This window comes from Kryptolebias marmoratus, linkage group LG2 (assembly GCF_001649575.2).
Source record: "Kryptolebias marmoratus isolate JLee-2015 linkage group LG2, ASM164957v2, whole genome shotgun sequence".
NCBI classification, from domain to species: Eukaryota; Metazoa; Chordata; class Actinopteri; order Cyprinodontiformes; family Rivulidae; genus Kryptolebias; species Kryptolebias marmoratus.
This window is the reverse complement of record NC_051431.1, coordinates 5630598-5650948: the sequence shown is the minus strand read 5'-3', so window position 1 is coordinate 5650948 and position 20351 is coordinate 5630598. Positions and strand designations below refer to the sequence as shown.

The following is a 20351-nucleotide window of genomic DNA, read 5'->3' as shown; positions in this document are numbered from 1 at the left end:
GAGGCTTAATGTCAGAACATTTTATCATTCTAATTGGGGTATAAATAGTGATACAGGATATGTGTGGGTAAGGTGGAAAAATCACATTTTCAGGCCTAAAATATGGAAGTAGAATGCAGTACCCCAGGATTAAAATATTCTGTGTCTTAATGAAGTTGAATGGGAGAAGCTAACACTCTCTGTATGTGTATAATGTGCATATTGTTTCTGTGGATGTTGTGGTATTACAGGGAATGAGGAGTTTGTTGGGGGGTGGCGCTCGGAGGGCAAACACAGTCTTCTTTGGCTTTTATTCTGCAAGGCGGAGTTGCCATGGAGACTGCTTCCAGTTTAGTCAAGATGGCTGCAGCAGTCTGGCAGCAGTGAACAGAGCTCACGTCCATATTACAAGTCTCACTAGCATAACTGGCATTTCCTGGATGCAATTATTATTAAATAAAGAATCTAAGCTCTGAAATACTGCATTGTGTGGAATTTTGCAATAAATCAAAGGTCTTTTGAATAAATTAATGCTTCAAACTGTTGTATATTATTTACATTGATCTATTTACTGCACTTGGAAACAGATATTATGTAACATAATTACATAAATAACAACAAAAAAAAAACATTGCATATTTAAAGCCGGTTAAAGGCTTTAGGTTGGTATATTTATGTAATGTGTAGAATGTATTTCATTACAAAATCGTTTATCATTTCAAAGAATTTCAACAATCACCAGTCTTTTGTGTAAACAAAAAAGAGAGAACAACTCTTCTGTTTCCTCATTAATCAGTTTGTTCTTTTAATCTGAGACTCAGTCAGAAAAACCACTATTAAAATTAGTCCTGTACATATAAATACCATATATATATATATATATATATATATATATATATATATATATATATATATATATATATATATATACCCATCTTATGAATAGAATTTATTTCATTTCTATTTAGTGTTACAATTACAAAAACAAATTCACAAAATGTAAGTTAGTTGATATTGCTTTTGTTATTTCTGTAGTTTGAGTATTTATGCATCTCACCATTTTTATATATTATATCCCCCCAAAACTCTAAAAGCAGTCTAATTTAATCCACTTTAAATTATGTCATAGTTGCAATCAAGTGGGAGTATCTATTGTAAGATTGATAAACTAATCATTTTAATAACTGAAACTATCAGCAACTTTGACGTGAACAAACTTCATGACCTTGTTGATGGATTTGCTGATTGTATCTTCCTAACGGAGCTATATTTAGCTGTGATATAGATTAAGTGATTGTAATATATTTAGCCTTAAATGTTGTGCCGTTAACGAGCCTGTTTAGGCTCAGCATTGTTCTCTTGATCACAGTCTCTCCACGGTTCAGCTGTGTTCAGATAGATGCAGCCTTTGTAACACTGACCCATTTTTCATCAAAAACAATGGCTAGATTCACTTAGACTGTAAAAGCAAGCATGGGCTTCTGCACATCTGATGTGTTTCTCAAACAAGAGACAGGGAATCAAAAGATTCTCAATGCAAATATATTAATTATTGTACAATTGCAAATTTAAAAAACATTGTATACAATTATAAAAGAAAATCAAACATTAGCATCAAATGGTACATAAAAAAACATTAATACAGTTTCAGTTTTTTTGTCTTAGCTGGAATCTCTCTTCTCTCATCAACCTCAACACTTTCAACACTTTCTCAGTACATTCTTCAGAATCTTCCATTTTGACAAAGAGCAACCAGTGCAAATACCTACTTGTTTATCCAAGAACATACTAAGACAGTAAAAAATATTATTTATGGATAAAAAGTGGAGGCAAATGTCTTACAGCAGGTTTGCTCTTCTTTCTCCTGGTAATCAACAACATACACATTCCCTGCAAATTCACAACACTTTTCACAACTCAACCTCCTTTTGTCAACTTACTGTCCAATCTTGCCATCTAGTGGTACAACATACAAAATACCATCTCCTAACAAAACCTCTTCAGTTTCTTAAAACTGTCTCTTTCAAACTTAAAATGAAGAAAACACTACAATGCCATCATGATATAACATGTAATTATATCTCATCAATATGTTACCTGAATTGAACTCTTATTGGCTAATTAACATTTTAAATTACATACACTTCAAAGTAATACATTTTTGTCATAATTTAAACATATTTTCCATGCCTACACACTAGAATCTGTGCCCTTAAGAACAGTTTCCTTGCTGTTCTGCTGTTTGCCCATATCTCCAAGGCGTTTCAAAAAACTGAAAAAAGATCCTGGGTTGTCAGTCTTAAACCAATTGCTCCTCGGAAGAATGTTATCATTATTTATCTGTTGTTGGCTGCTGGTGCTCTCCATTGATTTGTCCTTCAGGTTTAGCTCCTGGAGCCCTCCATCTGGAGTGTGGACTGAAGGATCATTTGGTTTACTTTTCTTTTCTGCTGATGGAGAATTCTGGTCCTGACCACTGGATTTCTTTAAGTTGTGGGAAGGATCAGTGAAATCAAACATTGGTTTTGAGGGTGCATGTCCAACATCCTGTCCTGGTTGGGATTCTTTGACCTGTTCCACAAGATTTGGACTTCTGACTGTGGACTGGGTCTCAGGGTTATCTTCCCTGATTTTAGTAGGTAGAGTATGTCGGCGGCTGAGGTCACGTTTTGAGGAAGACTGGGGACCGAGCAGAAGTCGAACCAAATCCTCGTTGGTTGGATCGTCAGGATATCTTTGAGTTTCCTCATCGAAGGTGTGCTGACGAGGCAAGGTGGGCTTTGCAGAAGGAGACTTCTGGTTTTCCAGAGAGAAGTCCACTGACGAAGCACTATTACGGCTGCTCTGATACTGCAAAACCTTTTTAGATGCTTCACGCAGCTTTTGGGCCTCCTCCTCATTATTGTCTTGTATATCTTCCTCATCATCCTCAGTGTTGACAGAAAAAGATCTAATTGATGAAAGGGTTCTGGAGGTCATTCTGGTTGGGTGTGTTACATCCAGAGTATTCTCTTTTTGGGAAGAGTTTATCTTTTCTTCACAGGTATTGTCACCTTCTGGGTTATTGTTCTCACAATGTAACTTAACTTTCTCTCGTGAAAAGGTTTGTGTGAGTTCAGTCGCTGAGTTCCACTCTTTTTTGCACATCTCATTCGCTCTGAAACTGTCTTTATTGTTTTGAATTCCAGTGGGAAGATTTGTCTGAGAACTGATTTCTGATAGGCTTCTGTTAGTGGGACTGTCACTCCTTGGGCTTCCATGTGTTGATGAAGGCGTCCCAGGTCTCCTCCTGCGATTGGTGAGCAAGTTCTGCAGTACGTACTCTAATGTAATACCATCCATTTCTTTGTCTCTACTTGAGCAGGTTGCTGTGGATCTGCGCTTGACTGCATTCTGTAATCTATCAATACGTTTCCGTTTCATCTCTGCCATCTCTCTGGCCTTGTTTTCCTGCAGAAAAATAATAGCATAATGAGTGAAGACAAGTGATATTTGTTTGTTTGTTCTTTAGCTCAGATAAGAAATATTGTATGTCAGCACATTGGCTTACCTGTATGGCCCGAATAAACCTTTCACAGAAAGAGTGAAAAATGGAGCAACATTCCTCCAGTCTAAAGGTCTGGGAGTCTTCACAGAAGTACTCAGCCACTGAGTCACTGACTGACTGCAGTTCTTCCAGATCAGTCTCTGTTTCTTCCAAGCAACCCTCAGCTTCCTAATTGAAACCCAAACCAAGAAATTAGAAACATATTCATCAATGAATTTCACTGACACTAGACTGAATTCCCTATGGCTAAAGCAATCATCACCTTTATAAAATCCTCCATCTGTGCCTTCAGATCTTCTTCTTTCAAGGTGTTTGCTTTGGCATCTTGTATTCTCTTCACCTGTCTTTCAAACTCAGCTTCAATGTCACTTTTAGTTAATCTAAAAAAAAAGTAAAAATATTAAATAATGAAGCCGCCAAGGAAGTAAAAAAGTTAAACTGTGATTTCTTTTTCATTACCTTGCTGCAGCTTCAATATGTTTGAGTTGCTCTGGAAACTTCAACAGTGTTAAATCTGCCTTCTGAGCTTCCTGTGTGGAACACATAAGTGTTATGGAAGAATCACATTTTGCAAACATAGTTTAGGATACAGGAATGAAAATACGAAAGATGACTTGCCATCACAACATAATGCATGAGATTCATCCCAGGTTTGTTTGCTTTGGTATCAGCTAACTTCAGCAGAGAGGACATTCGGAAGCCAATTGCACTTCCTGCATAACCACCCTGTGAATAAACAAATGCTTTCAGATCAGTGATGCACAAATTTAAAAGGAAAGTGCAGTCTTCTGTTACTCCTACATCACATATTAAACACTTACAGCATTCATGTAATTTCCAGTCTTCAACACCAGGCGAATAATAGAATGGAGATGGTCGCACGCTAACAGCTCTAAAAAAAGAAATATGATGTTAGCATCAAAGTTCAAAGGTTTAACAACTATTTTTAAAAGTCTCATGTGTATAAATGTAGGAAAACCAACCACACCATTTCCAGCTGTTGTCAATGTGCCAATGAATTCTTTCATTTCATCCATGATGGGATAAAAATCATCTTTCAGCACCAAGCAGCTCAGTCGCTCTTCATAACTAAGGAAAATCAAGCAAATCACCATTTACATTAGAAGATGCCCAGTGCCAATAATATGTTTAATTGATCAATTTACATTCAGGGTGCTTACCTGGGAATCTTGATCAACATTAGCATAAAAAGATCAGCTTCAGGGAGAGCAGATGGGTCACCTTTAAACCCAACCAGCTGCTTTAGCTACGATCAGAGGGAAAAAACATCATAAATCATATATCTGAATTATCTTTATTCTTAGGTATGAAATAAAAGGAATAATGTCAAGAGATTTTGCATGATACAAAAAAAAAGTCAAATACCTCCCCTTCCTCTGGCAACAATCTGGACAGCTCCCGTAGTTTTCCAGAGCCAAAACTGACACCGCTTCCTGATTTAATGTCTTCAATCATGTCTTTTACAGGCCTGCGGATGAAGGTGGAGACACAGGACGTGTTCAGCTCTGTAGTCATCATCAGTCATAATGTTTTCAGTGTTTGTGTGGGGCTGGAACATCTTGTGAGCTGTGGTTCTATGTTAAAACCATCATTTTGTAGGCTTGGAAAACTTGGACGGCTGACATCAACAAGCCTCTGCCTGTTTCATTAGCTGAGGAAAATCTTAAGAATTTTCATTTCGCCTGCTGTGAGGAATTTAAAAATGCTGGAATACTGTAAAAAAAAGTTCTACACTTTTGTATAGCAGAAAGTGACCAAACAAGTTCGACTTCTCTGTGATTAAGTTGGTCTGTTTGTGCTCTTGTGGATATTTCTGTCAGTCAGATCACAAATGTTTCAGATAATTAACAATTACATTCTTTCATTTCCTGTTAGATCTGTTGTGTTTGCCAAACAGCCTTAGACAATACATTCATAAAGCCTTTCAGTTACTGATATAATCTAAACCGAATGCCAGAGGGACATCCCAGTGTACATGCAACCTGTCTGGGCATGCTGTCTTTGTGAGTGTGATGCAGTCATGTTGCAAATCCATCTGCCTCATCTTGTGTTGTTTTACACTGTAACATGAAGAAATCATTGAGCAAAAGCTATTACACCCCAAAAGTGGTACCACTGACTCACCGCTTGAACTGCTTCAGGAATATTCCAATGTTCATGCTTCTCTTGGAGCTGAGGATGGAAACCTGGAAAATGGAGGAAGAAAACAGTGTGACAAGTGTGACAGTTGAGATAATTAACTATTGGCTTGAGAAACATCTCTTCTGTCACAAATACTTCAGCTTTCCAAAAAGGCAGCCGATTCCAAAGGTTAAGGTTTCTTTGAGTTGACTGTATCGAACAGTCTGGGGAAAGATAGCCTAATATTGTGTATCAGCGATATGTTTTGTCCTATTCCAAGAAGCTAAAGAAGACAAAGTAAAGGTTTAAGAACAGATTTTAACTTGTTTATGTTTGACAAAACTTGCATGATATACAATTCTACATGTAAACACTGTTTACAACACACAATAGTGACACTTGAGAACCCAAGTTCTATACAGACTACTGTTCTGAGGACACAATTATTCCTTCCTTTGGTAAACAGAAAATTGTGACTCCACCCATGTTTTGAGTTATTTTACATCCAGTGTTTCACATAGTTACGTTGCTGTTTACTACAGTTTTAGTAAAACAATGTTAAAATTTTTATTAGATTTATTTTAAAATATTGGAGATATAAATTGCTTTCACAACGGATTTTTATTCTTGAAACAGAACTTGCACGTTGTTGTTGATCACGATGAGCTACCAGGAATAGGTTGTTCAATTTCTAAAAAATGTTTGTAGCAGTAAGAGTTGTACATTTTTAGAGGAAGTGGGAGTGGGGTGCTCAGATGTTTATCTCAAATGCATTGGAGAGAAATAAAATCGACGCAGGTCAAAGGAACACATTTTCAAGTTTCAATCTGTTGCTGCAAGCTGTTGGGTTGAGGGTTTAAATGGGAATTTGTTTAACTATGAGGTTTCTTACCATTTCCCCTCCACGAGCAGAAGGCAGCTGCCCCCTGAGACTTTGGCGGTTCTGGCCTTTGAGCTGCTGCTGGCCGTGGTTGTGGCTGAATAACTCCTCCATGTGATCAGTGTCCAGCTCATACCCTCCGTAGGTCTTGTCTGCTGTCCAGATGTTGTGCTTTCCGATCACACTGTGTTTGGGAAGGGTCTCCCAGTTGAAGTTGCGCATCCTGGACCGCCGGCGACCAGCAAAACCTGCTCCATGTTGGGACAGAGGGAGTCCTGGAGGTGGTGGTGGAGGTGGAGGTGGAGGTGGAAGAAGAGGTGGTGGTGGCGGAGGTGGAGGTGGAGGTGGAGGAACCGGAGAACTTCCTGGCTGCATCTTTTATTGGCGGGTTTCTCAGAAGGTTTGAGAAGTATTTACAATCCTATAAATAAAGACAGGATTTTAGCTGATGTAAATGTTTCTTTTTTATGTATAAGACTATGAAATAGCCATTGGTCACGGATTATTTAAAACTGTCAGTTTGACTTATTAATTCTGACAGAAAGAAAGAAAATAGAATGGCTGTAACTTCTTCTGGTTTCACTATAATGTAAGAAATATTGCACAAACCTCTTTCCAATACAGCTAATTACAGTGTGATGTTAACAAAGAGGTTCTGAAACCTACAAAAATCACACTAACTCCTTTAGAGTCACAATCACGGGTCACTTTCTTATCTACAAGCTGTTACTTGTGGAAGACAAACAACGCAGGTCTGACACGTGATCATGCTTTAAACAGAATATTTGTCAAGTGTTTAAACAAACAGGAGGGGGGGAAAAAAGAAAAACCTTACATGGCCTTAATGGTGTTTTTTATTCCCACACACACGCATAAAGTCACTTCTGTTTGTTTAAATCTACAATCGACTAAAACAATGTTTAATTATAAAACGATGAAACACAGATCTGTAAACAAAAACAACTTACGTGTGATTTAGAGGAAGCAGCAGCTCCATTCTCTTTCCATGCGATCCTTTTGTTCAAACTTCAGGAACACCGAGTTACCTCAACCTGGATAGAGCAGGGAAGGAGTGTCGTAATGACCTGCGGGTTGGATGGCACGCCCAGGTGAGCCACTCATTCCCATGTTAGTCCACACCTTCCCAGCAGCATTTATGTTTCTGTTGTGCTGGCAGGAGTTGGTGAGAGCTCAGCTCCCTCCTCTGTCCAGCTGTCTCTGCTTGTGTGTGCAGTCCAGCAGACAGACTGATAGATGTCCTCCTATCTCTGAATTCCTATCGATTTGCTGAAGTTTTAAACGTCCACTCACAGCTGATCTAAAACAAAACCTAACTTGACTTTTTTTCAATCGGACCGCATTTAAATGATGAATTTTAGATGTAAAAACACACACTTTAGCTTGGAGGAGTGAGTTTTATGTATAGATTGATTCAGATAGGACGGAAGAAGGCAGCAATGTGAAGGATGTTCGCAATTTAGTAATCTCCATTCTGTGGGAAGCAGGGGTTGTGAGGGTGCGGCAGCGCCCCCTGATGGATGCATGAGGACATGCATGCCCAGTTAATGAATTAATGAGTATAATTTTAAAAATTAATAAGAACAAATGTTATTAATGTTGCATATGTTTAAAATTTGTGCAAAATAACACCTGGCTAAAAACACTGACATCGTTAAACACAGACACAGCACTTTTTTAGTGCAAAGTGTGTATGATTAATAGATTAAGAGTGTAGATTATCAGTCATCCAGAGCATGGTAAATCCAAAAAAAGGTAAAAAAAAAAAACAAGTCGACTTCTATTCTGTAACTGAAGACGTTTCACTTCTCATCCAAGGAGCTTTATCAATTCAAAAAGCAGTATCATTGTATCTTTGATGTTACTTCTCTTTTCACTTGCATACCTACATCAGAAGCAGTGGAAACTGTCAGAAAACGACTCTTACAAGACAAGGATTTGAACAACAGGACCAACTTCACTCCAGACCAGAACTGCACCCTGCTGGACCTCTGTCTTTCCACCACTTATTTCAAGTATGACAGTTTTTACAGACAGAAGCATGGTTGTGCCATAGGATCTCCAGTGTCACAGCTTGTGGCCAATCTCTACATAGAGGAAGTGCAACAGAGCCCTGAACTCCTTTGAAGGAGCTACACCGGGCCATTGGTTCAGATATGTGAATGACCGCTGGGTCAAAATCCAAACTAAAGAAGTAGAAGTGTTCACCAGACACATCCTCTCTGTTGACAACAACATCAAGTTCTCCAGAGAGGATGCAAACTACAACAAGCTGTTGTTTTTAGACTGTTTGGTTCACATGGAAAGAGAGGACAGCCTCAACATTGAGGTCTACAGGAAACCAACCCACACAGATCAGAACCTTCTGTTTGACTCTCACCACCCACTGGAACACAAACTCTCTGTCATCAGAACTTCACAGCATTGGGCTGAACACCCACACATAGAAGGGAATGAAAAGGAACAAAAAATATATTAAAAAAGCTCTCCAAACATGTGGCTATCCTAACTGGACTTCTGTCAAGTCAGCAAGGAAATCTACAAATCACACCATTGAACAGAACAAGGAGAAGAAGAGACAAAATATCATTGTCATTCCTAATGTTGCTGGAGTATCTGAGAACCAAGAAGGATTTTCTCCAAACATCTTAGTACATTTCAAACCCAACAGGACTCTCAGACAGAGGCTGGTCCACCCTAAGGACAGAACATCCAAACATAAACTGAGCAGTGTGGTGTCTGCAGTTCAGTGCAGCAAAGAATGTCAAGAACTCTATATTAGAGAAACCAAACAGCTTCTCCACAGACACATGGCTCCTCTTCAGGACAGAAGTCAGCTGTGTAGGTGAACACCTTAAGGATAAGGGACACTCTTATGAGGACCAAAATGTTCATATTTTGGACCGAGAAGACAGATGGTTTGAGAGGGGGGGGAAGGAAGTCATCTGTGTCAAAAGAGAGAAACCAACTTTATCAGAAAAGGAGGTCTCAGATTTCAGCTTTCAAAAACCTGTAATGGACCATTAGGCCTGATATCCAGTCAGTTTCACTCCAATCAACACCTGCATTCATGTGACCAGAGTGGCCCATCAGTGAGTCACGCAAACAAAGACCCTAACGAGCGTCTATAGTGAGGACAGTGAGGGCAATCTGCATGTGAATCTAGTTTACAGAACATATCAGTTTAGAAACGCTTGAACTCCACACTCTCTGCTTTTTGAAGTGATAAATTGAAATCAGACGTACAATAAGTAACCACTGTCAGAGAAAAGGACTGGTAAAAAGATTTAACTGTGAACAAAAGGTTTATTAGCATGGTCTTCTCACCAGGAAGCCATTGTTTCCCAGTTGTAGGTGCTGTGGAAATGAAAATCTCAACTAAAAACAACAGTGACCAAATTATATATAAATAAATTAAAAAAATAAAACTCCACTATAAAAATCCCATAAATACTTAATGGTGTTTGAAGTGATTCAATCCCCTTTGCTGCAGCAAATAGATTGACCTAGATATACTTTCCACACAATTTAATGAATATAAAAAAGACAGTATCTAATTAAAACTACATTTTGTATTATCACCCAGATAAATGATAACTTGCATGCTGTCAGTGTTACTAACATCACATGAGACTTACAGACCTGAGTCACACAGTTCAATGGAATGTAACGACCAGCACTTTATTGGAAATGCAGAACAAGAAAAACACAATCAGCTGACTACAGCCTCAAAGAAATCTGTTGTTACAAACAGGAGAATAAATAACATAAAGATGAAAGAAGTACTCTGTACATTCAGTGTTGAAAGGGACACTGATATTTGTACTGTAGTCTAAAGTGCTTGTGGTGTTACTCGTACGCTGTAATTTGGGTTTTACAGTTTGAGACTCCAAGAATAAGCCTCACAAGTTGCACACCGGCACCTCCTATTGTACCACAGTCAAAAATAAACTAGTTTTGTACCACATTTTGATTCTGTACAATAACTGAGATCTTTGTATTTAGCATTAAAGCATCAGACATATTCACTGATGCTAATTACTGCAAAAAATACTATACATCCATCCATCCATTTTCTTCACCCACTTCTCCTTTCCAGGTCACGGGGAGCAGGTGCCTGTCTCCAGCAGACAAAATACTGTACATGTAACATTTCTTTTCAGGACAATTTCTGTGTGTAAACTCAGAGGTTAGAAAAAAAAGACATACTCGTAACAGTGCTGGATTTGTAATAATATACAGTATGTTATATACTGTATCTGGAGTAGCCAAAAGTCAGAAGACCAGATAACTTGAGATTGTATATCAGTTTAAAGAAAACCCCTATATTCCCCGTATTTTTCCCCTAAACATTAAAATAACTAATCAGGCAGATATTTCACAAGGTGACGATTTTAAACAGCATGGGCTAATTTTGAAAATTATGCATAATTCTGATAATTTTAACTTAAAATTTGTAAAAAATAAAATAAAATGAAGAAAACGGTTGAGAAATATCCCATAACATCAACAGTATCCCAATGATTTACCATTCCAATCTGTGAAATTCCTCCCATTTGTCCTACACTGGAATATAAACTGTGTCTTTAGGCAAAATAAAAAAAAAGGAAATGTGCAAAACTGCTAAAGTGGACCTCCACACTAGACTACAATCTTGTACATAAATAAGTGATATACATGTAAATGATTGTACTAATAATAAAGAATATCAAAATAAAAAGGTCATATATGATAAAAAAAATCCTTTCATCTATGTAATGAATGATGCTGAAATAAACATTAAAAAAAGACTCATCTCTGAATCTACGGATCCTACGATAAACTTCTTTAAGCATTTCATTCTTGCCCATCTAACCACAATGTTACGATTTTAACTGATAGGTGTGTCACTGAATATGTCAAGCAGCTGAACCCAGGTGCTCATTATTGCTCCTCCAGCCAGGATGGTTTGTCGGACCCTGGAGGCTTTAATTTTACATTAAACTGTATTAGAGTTTGTTCCAACTGCTGCTGGTTGCCAGCAAAGTAAGCCGAGATCGCGTTATGGAAGAGAAGCAGCTGCTTGTGCATCACCTTTACCTAAAAAGGAAAGAAAAAAAAGAGCGAGAGAGAAACATTGGTTTTAATACAAAATACATGAAAATGTAAAGGAACAACTAGGCATGTTATCTCTTTATTTTTGAGCAAAAAATAAGTAGAAACAATGGATGCAGCTGCACAAAAATAATGGAAAAGATTATATAAAAGAAGATTTTTAAGAGTTTAAAAAACTGCCATTCTCTGCTTAAACAGATATTATAAAAAACAAATATCTGCTTAAACAAACATTACCTCTGAACTTCTGCATTTAGCACAATGCTTACTTAACACAGCAAACAAGCCTCTGCCTAACAAATCAATGTGGTGTCAGGAAGCAAAGAGACACTGGAATGCATTACAACGAGCTCAAATTCATTTAAATGAAACTTCACAAGTTGTTTTGAAATCTTTTCCTCATATTCTTAATTTTCTGAAAAACTATTTCATATGTTAATGTAAAAACGGGGCTTCATTGCATTATTTGGTTTAAAAGTATAGGATGGTTTCACCTCAGACCACATCAAGCATCGATGGGCTCTGAGTTTGGGTGTGGTCACGTTTGTGCTGCTCTGTATTTCTAACCACACCGAACAGTGATGTCATGGGGTGATCACTGAGGCATGATGGGAATTTAAAAGGGTTTTAATGATATATTAAAAACATCATAAGTACAACAACCAATAAAATGTTGAAAACTTCAGTGTTGAACAAAGGCTTTGTTAGAATAGGAACACAATTTAACAAAAACATGAACATGTCTGCAAAACAAACCTTATTTTCCTCCAGGAATTTCAGTTTGATGGAGACATCACTACGAAGCCTTTCATATTTATCTCTGTGGTGCTGGTACTCGTGCTGAGCCATCTCGATGCGAACCATGGCAGCTGCATCCCTCGGACCCAAGCTCAGTTCCTCCAGATCAGAGCGATACGCATCAAACTCAAGTCTGCACACAACAACAGGTGACGTAGGAAACAGCAGGAAAGGACATTTACAGAACAAACTTCACTCCCTTAACTCTAAAGATGTCAGGATTTCTCACCTTGCATTTTCATACTGTTTGATAGTCATCAAAGTATCCTCCATTGTTTTATTGACCAGGGTGTTCACGCTGGACACAAAGAAGTTGATGGCACCAAGCAGAGCCTCGCCATTCTTACACAGCAGCTTCTGTGTTTCTGCATTATAGCCAAACTCATCCTGCAGAAAAATACTGAAGTTTTACCTGCAGATTTCACACCATTCCCACAGAGAAGACCGTGTCAGGGCTGTACCTGCAACTCTGGCGACTTCTGACTCAGATCGGTGAAGGTGTCGCCTAGAGCCTGCTGCGTCTGCACCATGTTTTGAAAGTGAGTGATGAGTGCCGTTGCCAGTCTTAGAATGTTTTCATACTTGCTCTTGGTGTCCCTCAACACGTCAATCTGAGCTTCCAGTTCCAGGTCCACTGTTCGAGAACCTCTGCCAAACTTCTCCGAGAACATCTGCTTCGTACACTAAAAAGTGTAAACAAGCAGAAATAACATGCTGCCCAGCGCACGTTCAAGCACATATCTAATGAAGTAAATCTAAACTGTGTACACTTTTTAAAAGAAAATCTGAATACTTACTGTTTAAAAAATGTAAATTAAAAAAGGAAGTAAAAAATTTTGAAATGGGAAAATTCTGTAAATTAAACTAAAACTTCAGAAAAAGTGATCATATTCTAAAATATACAAGATTTTATTTCAATTTTTGCTTAACTTGTCACTGTATTCAAGACTAACTAATAAACATTAACAGCTATCAGCTACGATACTAATAATATGATACTAAAGCACTTTGAACTGCCTTGTTGCTGAACAGTGCTATAGAAATAAATTTAACTTGAATTTGACTTAATGTGAATGAAACATAAATCTAATATTCTGTCATCAAAGTTTCAGCAAATTTATTTTTAGTCCCCCCCCCAAAAAAAAAAAAAAAAAAATAGTGTTTGCTTTAATTTTGTTTGATAACTCGCTGGAACCAAAGCTAGAAGTAATCAAACTACAAGAATGAATCAACAAAAACTGCAACAACACACAGTTTACAAATACCTTGTATGTGTTTATGCCCCATTTCTTTACACTGTCCAATTTCTCCACAGCTACACCTCGAGAAATTTCTTCAGTTGAACCGGTGTTATGATTCATAGACCCTAAAAGAAATGTAAAAAAAAAAATCATAATATAAATAACGGACACTGCATATATCCAATACAAGTTTTCAAAGTGATGCTTTGCATGGATCATGACAATAAATTAGGACAGTATGGAGACGATGACAAGCTTGGTGATACCTGGATGTTGGTCAGAGTGATGGGCAAGTCGACTGACTGAAGAGTGACTCTGAGACAGGTTAATACCCCTGGATTTCATGCGAATGTCTGAAATAAGCATGGCAGTGATAAAGAGTGAAAATGGGAAGAATGAAGTGAAATGTATTCACAGAAGCCTGATGCAGAAACATTTAGATGTACATGAGAAAACACGGACAGAAAAGAAAACGGGCTGTGTGACAGAGGATGTGAAAGAAGATGGGGTTAACACGGTTTTAATGATGCAGCTTGATCATGCAAAAAAGAAAAAGGAAAAACATAAAACTAGAATAATGGACATAATGGGTTGAGAAATAAGCACATAGTAATGACTAAAGAGTCATTCAAAGCCCATCTTACAGCCCAAAAGAGGTGCATTCTTATTGGACAAGAACACAACATCTTCAGAGACAGCACTGTAATTTAATGTTAGTGCAACCTTAACTGTGAAAGCTGCCAAAACATTTCTTGTTGCTGAGGTTGGAGGTTTAGTCAGGACAAGCAAGGCTGCATCCACTTCTCTTAACTAAGCAATACAAAAACCTCTTAAAGGGAAGCCAAAAATCCAGATGCGTGTAGTAAAAGTTAGGTAAGAAAACAAATAGGTGTTGTCAGAATACAAAGCCACCTGGTCCTGGTGGAGGGGCTCGTCTTCTGTCCAGATACTCAGGGTTGTAGTGAACTGCGGGCCCTACGGAATATGATGTTTGTTGTGTAAACCAGCAGCACAGAGGTCAGCAACTCCCTGGTGACGCATTAATTAAGTAGGAAGGCTTCTTCTTAAAGGTGCATGAAGTATTGATCCATTTCAGTTACTGAAGGATTGCAACAAACTCATGGCAGCTTGCAACTGATGCTCAACAGCGTGTGAAACAGAGAGTGGACAGAATGATGCACTGCTTAAAGACTCATCCATCCATTTTATTTTACCCACTTCTCCATTCCGGGTCACAGGAAGACTTTTCAGTCAACAAAATTATTTCTTGGAATAGATGTTTTTATTCTTATATTAGGCAATGAAACAGTAACTCTTACTTAATGCACCTTTATATTTGTAACATCTTTACAGTACAAACTGTTTGTTTTTATGTTATATAAAACATAATAAAAAGCTGTAGAAGACTGTTTGGTCTGCAAACTGTACCTTTAATGGTGCTTGTAGGAATGATGCCCCCTGCAGGTCCTCCATAACCTCCTGAGACGATGCTGGTTTCATTCAGGTTGGGTCCAGACACCATAACCTGCTGCAAATCCTAAAGAGTTCATCGCCAAATAATTATAACTTAAAAGGCAGGAAACAGTAAGAGGACTACATTTGTTTTTATATATTCTACATGAAATATGCAAAGTACCAGGAGAACTGATGATGAAATGGAAGACAAAGAGTTTGATTTAACACTTTTTACCATCCTGTGATTTATTGTTTTATCTGAATGAAGTGCACAATATTAACCATTATTTTCCTAATTGTAAATCAATTACTTTCATAATTAAGAATTATGGTTAAAAAATGTAATGAAACAATGCATAGTTTCACTTCTTTTTGTGAATTAAACCTGCAAAATCCAAGCTGGCAAGAGCACAGAAATATACAAAAAGACTTGTCTACACTATGAGCAGGCCCCTTGATGAATGCTCAGAATGTTCAAGCTTTTCCAATGATTAGAATATTAATATTCAGTATTTTTTATTAAATAAATAGTGATAAACCTTTATTCACCTCAAAGATTGAGTTTGTTACCTTAGAAGGTTATACTGTCTTTATACTGCCATTATTATTTCTACATTTTGCTGGTTAAAAAAGCTTAAGAATGAAATTAGTGGATTTTAGGAATAAAAGTGCTTAAAAACATAAACTAACAGTTTATTGGGTTGAAGAAAATATGTTATTTTTTGCACCTTCAGGAAAACCAAGCAGCTTTTGATGGAGGAAAGGTTTTAAATCATCTTTTGGCTGTCTCTCAAATAGGGAAGTAAACAATTAAAATGAAAAATGGAATTCTGGGTATTTTTCCTCTTTACAATCAATGCAGATTCCCATTGCTTTAACCCACTATCCAAGGGGGAAATAGTGGATTTAGAGGAAAATCACAAATGTATTTGTTAGAACCAGAACTGCAGCTGGGTCAGCACTGAGAGTAACATACCTACTATTATTTTACCAATTATTATTAATCTGAATTACCTAAACCTCATTGGGCTGCATCAGATTAAGATATAAAAAAATAAAGCTGTAGAATCTTGATACTGTCCACAGCTGCAGGCCTGTGCATGGTTAGCTAACATTTGGCCTCAGTAGCTTAAGCCCTCAAAACCAAAAAAAAAAACAAAAGGCACAAAGTGATCAGAAAATGTCATCATGTGTAATAGTGTGAGGTTGTCAGTGGGCTGAAAGGAAGCGTGACTGACCTGCTCCAGGCTGTCGTCCTCTGGAAGAGTCCCTGTGTCTCCATTGCTGTTAATGGGGATCTCCATGGTAGCAGCCTTGCTCATGATACTGTCTGCCATAATGAAATCTCTGTAAGATAATTACCAACACAACATGGTCAAATATTTTTTCTTCTTCTTTTTTTTACTTCGACAAAATTTGAATTTTGCATCTCATTTAGCCCACATGGAGGCACATTAGCAGCTTGCTTACACTGATGCTAACGTAGCAGCAGCGGTGCTGATGTGGCTGGTTGTTGCTAGCTCACAGTCCTCACCAATGTATGGGAAACCAAATCCAGTCTTTAGAAAAAGACAACTCGCAAACGCACCGTCAGTAAACTAAATGAAAACAACAATTCAACCAAAAAGCGCCATTATTTCAAACCAATTACTCCATGCGGCATACATAATTTATCCTAAATCTTTCACATGACTAGCTGCTGCAATTTAATTCAAAGAGAAAATCTCTGCATCTAGCCAGCTAGCAGTTTTTACCGTATCACTTCAAAATAAAAGCTTTCTCGGTATTTATTTGAATATACACACCGTGTATTGGGTTGTAAAGTCAAACATCTAGAGTAAAACGTGTAGTTGATCGTGTTTTGTGAGCTAAGGGTGAAAAACAAGCGGCTGGAAGTGAAACATTTATTTGGCTGCTCTTATTTTGAAGTCTAATACCTTTAACATAGCATCACCCTGAAGCTTCCTCCCCCGCACCATCTTCCACGTAGTAATGTTGACGTAGCTTTAGCCCTTCATTGCAATTTTATCTGGCTCCTGAGGATGTCGCTAAAAGTTTATAAAAAAATAAAAACACAACTCGCAAGTTCAGTACGGTTTCTTCAGTGATTATAACCTCTTTATGGCGCTGACTCCTGTTGTATTAGGCACCGGACTAATGATTGTTGCAGCTTAATTGTTGCACTAATGACACCACTTCCTGAAATCATAATGTATTGACCAATACAGTCGTTTGTTTTGAGCTGTGAAAAGCCTGAAGATACACCTCATTCTAATTAGCTGACCACACTTTAAATTATTTGCCTCATTTGTTTCAATCAGGGTTGCAAGAAAATTGCACATGGTTTCCAAATGTGGCTGTTTTTCTGTAATTACTCAAAGGCTGAACACAGAACCATCCTTTAAACACTCACACACACCCAAGCACCATATAATATGTTATAGTTTATTCATTTGTTTTAATTTTTTATTTTCCAAGCATCTACATTTCCAGGCTGAGAAAAAAAAAACAACAACTTGTTTTCACAGTTTTGCTTTGAAAATAAAAAAATAAAAAAACAACCGATTAAAGCAAGGAAAATGGCAAATGATGACGCTGGGGTATTTTTGTTTCCATTCTAATCAATAAATGAGCATGTCAGAGATTTGTTGAATGACATGATTGCAGTATGGGGATGGGAGAGTCAAACTGTGGAAATTTGTTTGTTTTGAAATATGAAAAGCCTGAAGCCTCAGGTGAGTGCTGCCAGCAATCAAATTATTTGCCCCATTTGTTTCAATTTGTTGCAATTATGCTTTTGATCCTCCTACCAGTTTGATAATTTTTTTAGTATAATGTAAGACTATTACAAACTTTTTGACTACCTTTTGTCAAACTGCATGAACTTAGGCAGTTAATTTAACCTTATGTTGTGTAAATTTGCCCTAGAAGCAGTCCTGAAGCTACATATGAATTCACTCCCTTTCACGTGAGTTATATTAGTGATTAGTATTTACATATCAGTAGTAACTTATAACAAACTTGTAAACAAGGCATTCAGTTGAGCCATTTGCTTTAATGTGCTTCGTATGGACCTGGAATAGAATAAACACGTAAAAATAAATTCATGAACTCCACCAGTGTTTCTCAGCCAGCTTGGTACATCTGTATGGTCAAAGTTATCCAGACATAAACACAGACCAGCATATCCACCTAATGCCTGCTACAAAAATCAGGAAAGATGTGCTTGAATTCATCCATTCTTGTGGTTTGCTAGTTGAGGACAAGCAGTTTGATAAAAAAGTAAAATGGTAATATGTTAAACTTAAATACATTGTTCTTTCATTATTGTCACAAGTGTTGTAGAATCAGGCTGTGTGGTTGGACTAATTTTACAAATATTGAGCTAAAATTTGGTGTGGTAGTAGCTGAGACTCATCCACAACACACAGTTCAAGCCCTACCTGACTGCACACGATCTTTGTTTGAAACATTGTAGTTACCTATATTATTAGAGTCGAGCTCATTTATTGGGTTGCCAAAATATCTCTTTAATGCCTTGACAGTTTTTAATGAAACTTTCAGAAAGTCATCACAGCGTGTATGTCATCATCAATTCAGTTCAAATAGCTGCCACAGCTAATTAACCTTAGCCAACAAATACAAAAATAGTTATAACTCTGTAAGTTTTCAGACCTTGAGCTAAAATTTGATGTGGTAGTAGCTGGAAGTCATACTCAACATATTGCTTGACACTGCACATAACATTATTTTTATTATTCTTTAGATGTTTGATTTCTTTTTTTATTATATTCACTTTTTTATTTTTTACAGTTTGGGCATGAATAATATTAAGGATATGTCTTAAATTAGTATTTGAGGATTCATCAACTCAGCATCCTTTACTCCAGGTACCTCTGACCTCCACATTATCCATGAGCCACAAACAGCCTGCCTTTGTTCAGACTTTGGGAATGATAGAAGCAGTCGTTTTTTTTTTTTTTCCTTTCCAAAGTGGAAGTGAAGGAAAATATGTGCTTCAGTTCCATACTACCACTGCATGAGATCGCAAGTTGTAATTAAGGCTCATTAAGCCCGAGTTTAATTACAAATTCTCTCACGATTCAACATGTTGAAGTGATAAAACATCACAGATGTAGCTCCACAACGGTTTTATTTTTTAACAAGGCGGTAATCAGGGGTACAGTATACCATTTGTCAGGTTCTCCTTGCTTTTAATGTTAGATTAAAAAAAAAACATCAAGACAAAATTCTCACGCAGGAGAATGTAAATTTAGTGTTTTCCTATAAAATTAGAACACGACCAAATTAAAGTTTTAAAGATCTCAGGCGGGGTCTCCTTTGAGACTAGGCTGCTTGTCACAAATGCAGCATGTGCTTGTGAGGGGAGCGTGAGACCTAAACCACAGTGTAACCCTCCCCCTGCCATTTTAGAGAATCTTGCTTTTTAATGATCATTAAGTGTTGTTCCAGATGTTTGGAGGGAACTTCATCCTCACAGAGTTCTCTGTACTCTTTGCAGCACAAAACAAGGCTCTGGAATGAAACAGAATTTAGAGAAACAAAACAGTCTGCATTAGGATTAATAATGTTGCTCAGTGTTTCACATAAAAGCATATGGAAGTGATTTTTTAAATGGTGCTTTTAAATGTCAAGCAGTCAATCAACTGGCAGTTCAATCATTAGGGACAGTAATTTATCATTATTTAAATCTATGGTTGTTGTGGCCTTCAGTGACAGAGTTTCTGAAAAGACAACATTCCCAAGATCAGTAAATATGAGTTTGTTTTTACTTTGCTGATAATTACTCATATGACAATATTACCAACAGTGAAAAAGAAAGAATGCACCTCTATGAAATATTTATGTAGTTCATAGGCATACATCTACTTTGTAAAGGCAATAAATTATTTTTGATTGATGGATGTTTTTAAACGAAATCTTGCTGACACAAAGACTGGTTTCATTTTTTCTGTCATCCTCCTGATTTTGAAGGTGCAGATTTGAAAAATAAACACTTAGCTGTCAGGAGTATTTTTTCAAATATGTACTTAGGCGAGCCCCACACATCTGATAGAAGTTATATCTTAAAAGCACAAAAGAAAAACAAACAAACAAACAAAAAAAGCCACTGAATTATTTAACGTGACAATTTGAACAGTTTTCACCCCAATTTTCACAGCAGATTATTTTACAA

General features: G+C 37.3%; 2 protein-coding genes across 5 annotated transcripts; both read right to left on the bottom strand.

Moving 5' to 3' along the window:
• Positions 1–1505: 1505 nt before the first annotated feature.
• Positions 1506–7737, bottom strand: fhdc4 (FH2 domain containing 4). The gene is made up of 12 exons (XM_017416328.3): positions 7517–7737; positions 6561–6969; positions 5672–5733; positions 4913–5015; positions 4708–4793; positions 4515–4615; positions 4348–4418; positions 4145–4252; positions 3986–4056; positions 3789–3906; positions 3530–3694; positions 1506–3429 (listed from the first exon to the last, which is right to left on the bottom strand). The coding sequence occupies exons 2-12, from the start codon at positions 6921–6923 to the stop codon at positions 2170–2172; spliced, it is 2508 nt and encodes an 835-aa protein (XP_017271817.1). The 5' UTR covers positions 6924–6969; positions 7517–7737; the 3' UTR covers positions 1506–2169.
• A 2491-nt stretch (positions 7738–10228) lies between these two features.
• arfip2a (ADP-ribosylation factor interacting protein 2a) lies at positions 10229–16910 on the bottom strand. 4 transcript variants are annotated; one of them, XM_037979304.1, is made up of 10 exons: positions 16689–16910; positions 16393–16501; positions 15128–15236; positions 14612–14674; positions 13966–14052; positions 13724–13824; positions 12920–13141; positions 12688–12845; positions 12417–12591; positions 10229–11645 (listed from the first exon to the last, which is right to left on the bottom strand). In XM_037979304.1, the coding sequence occupies exons 2-10, from the start codon at positions 16489–16491 to the stop codon at positions 11490–11492; spliced, it is 1170 nt and encodes a 389-aa protein (XP_037835232.1). In that variant the 5' UTR covers positions 16492–16501; positions 16689–16910; the 3' UTR covers positions 10229–11489. The 4 variants fall into 4 exon arrangements, with proteins under 4 accessions (XP_037835232.1, XP_017271831.1, XP_017271832.1 ...); XM_017416342.3 differs by having other exon boundaries at positions 16625–16909; XM_017416343.3 differs by lacking the exon at positions 14612–14674 and having other exon boundaries at positions 16625–16908.
• Between the last annotated feature and the right edge of the window lie 3441 nt (positions 16911–20351).

Coding starts and splice junctions, on each gene's coding strand:
- fhdc4 (XM_017416328.3), bottom strand. CDS start 6,923: ATGCAGCCAGGAAGTTCTCCGGTTCCTCCACCTCCACCTCCACCTCCG. Junction 5,016..5,671: donor TTCCTGAAGCAGTTCAAGCG/GTGAGTCAGTGG, acceptor CTTCATCCGCAG/GCCTGTAAAAGACATGATTG. Junction 4,253..4,347: donor CTGGAAATTACATGAATGCT/GTAAGTGTTTAA, acceptor GTTTATTCACAG/GGTGGTTATGCAGGAAGTGC.
- arfip2a (XM_037979304.1), bottom strand. CDS start 16,491: ATGGCAGACAGTATCATGAGCAAGGCTGCTACCATGGAGATCCCCATT. Junction 13,142..13,723: donor GGGGCATAAACACATACAAG/GTATTTGTAAAC, acceptor TACACTTTTTAG/TGTACGAAGCAGATGTTCTC. Junction 11,646..12,416: donor AATTCCTGGAGGAAAATAAG/GTTTGTTTTGCA, acceptor TTTCCTTTTTAG/GTAAAGGTGATGCACAAGCA.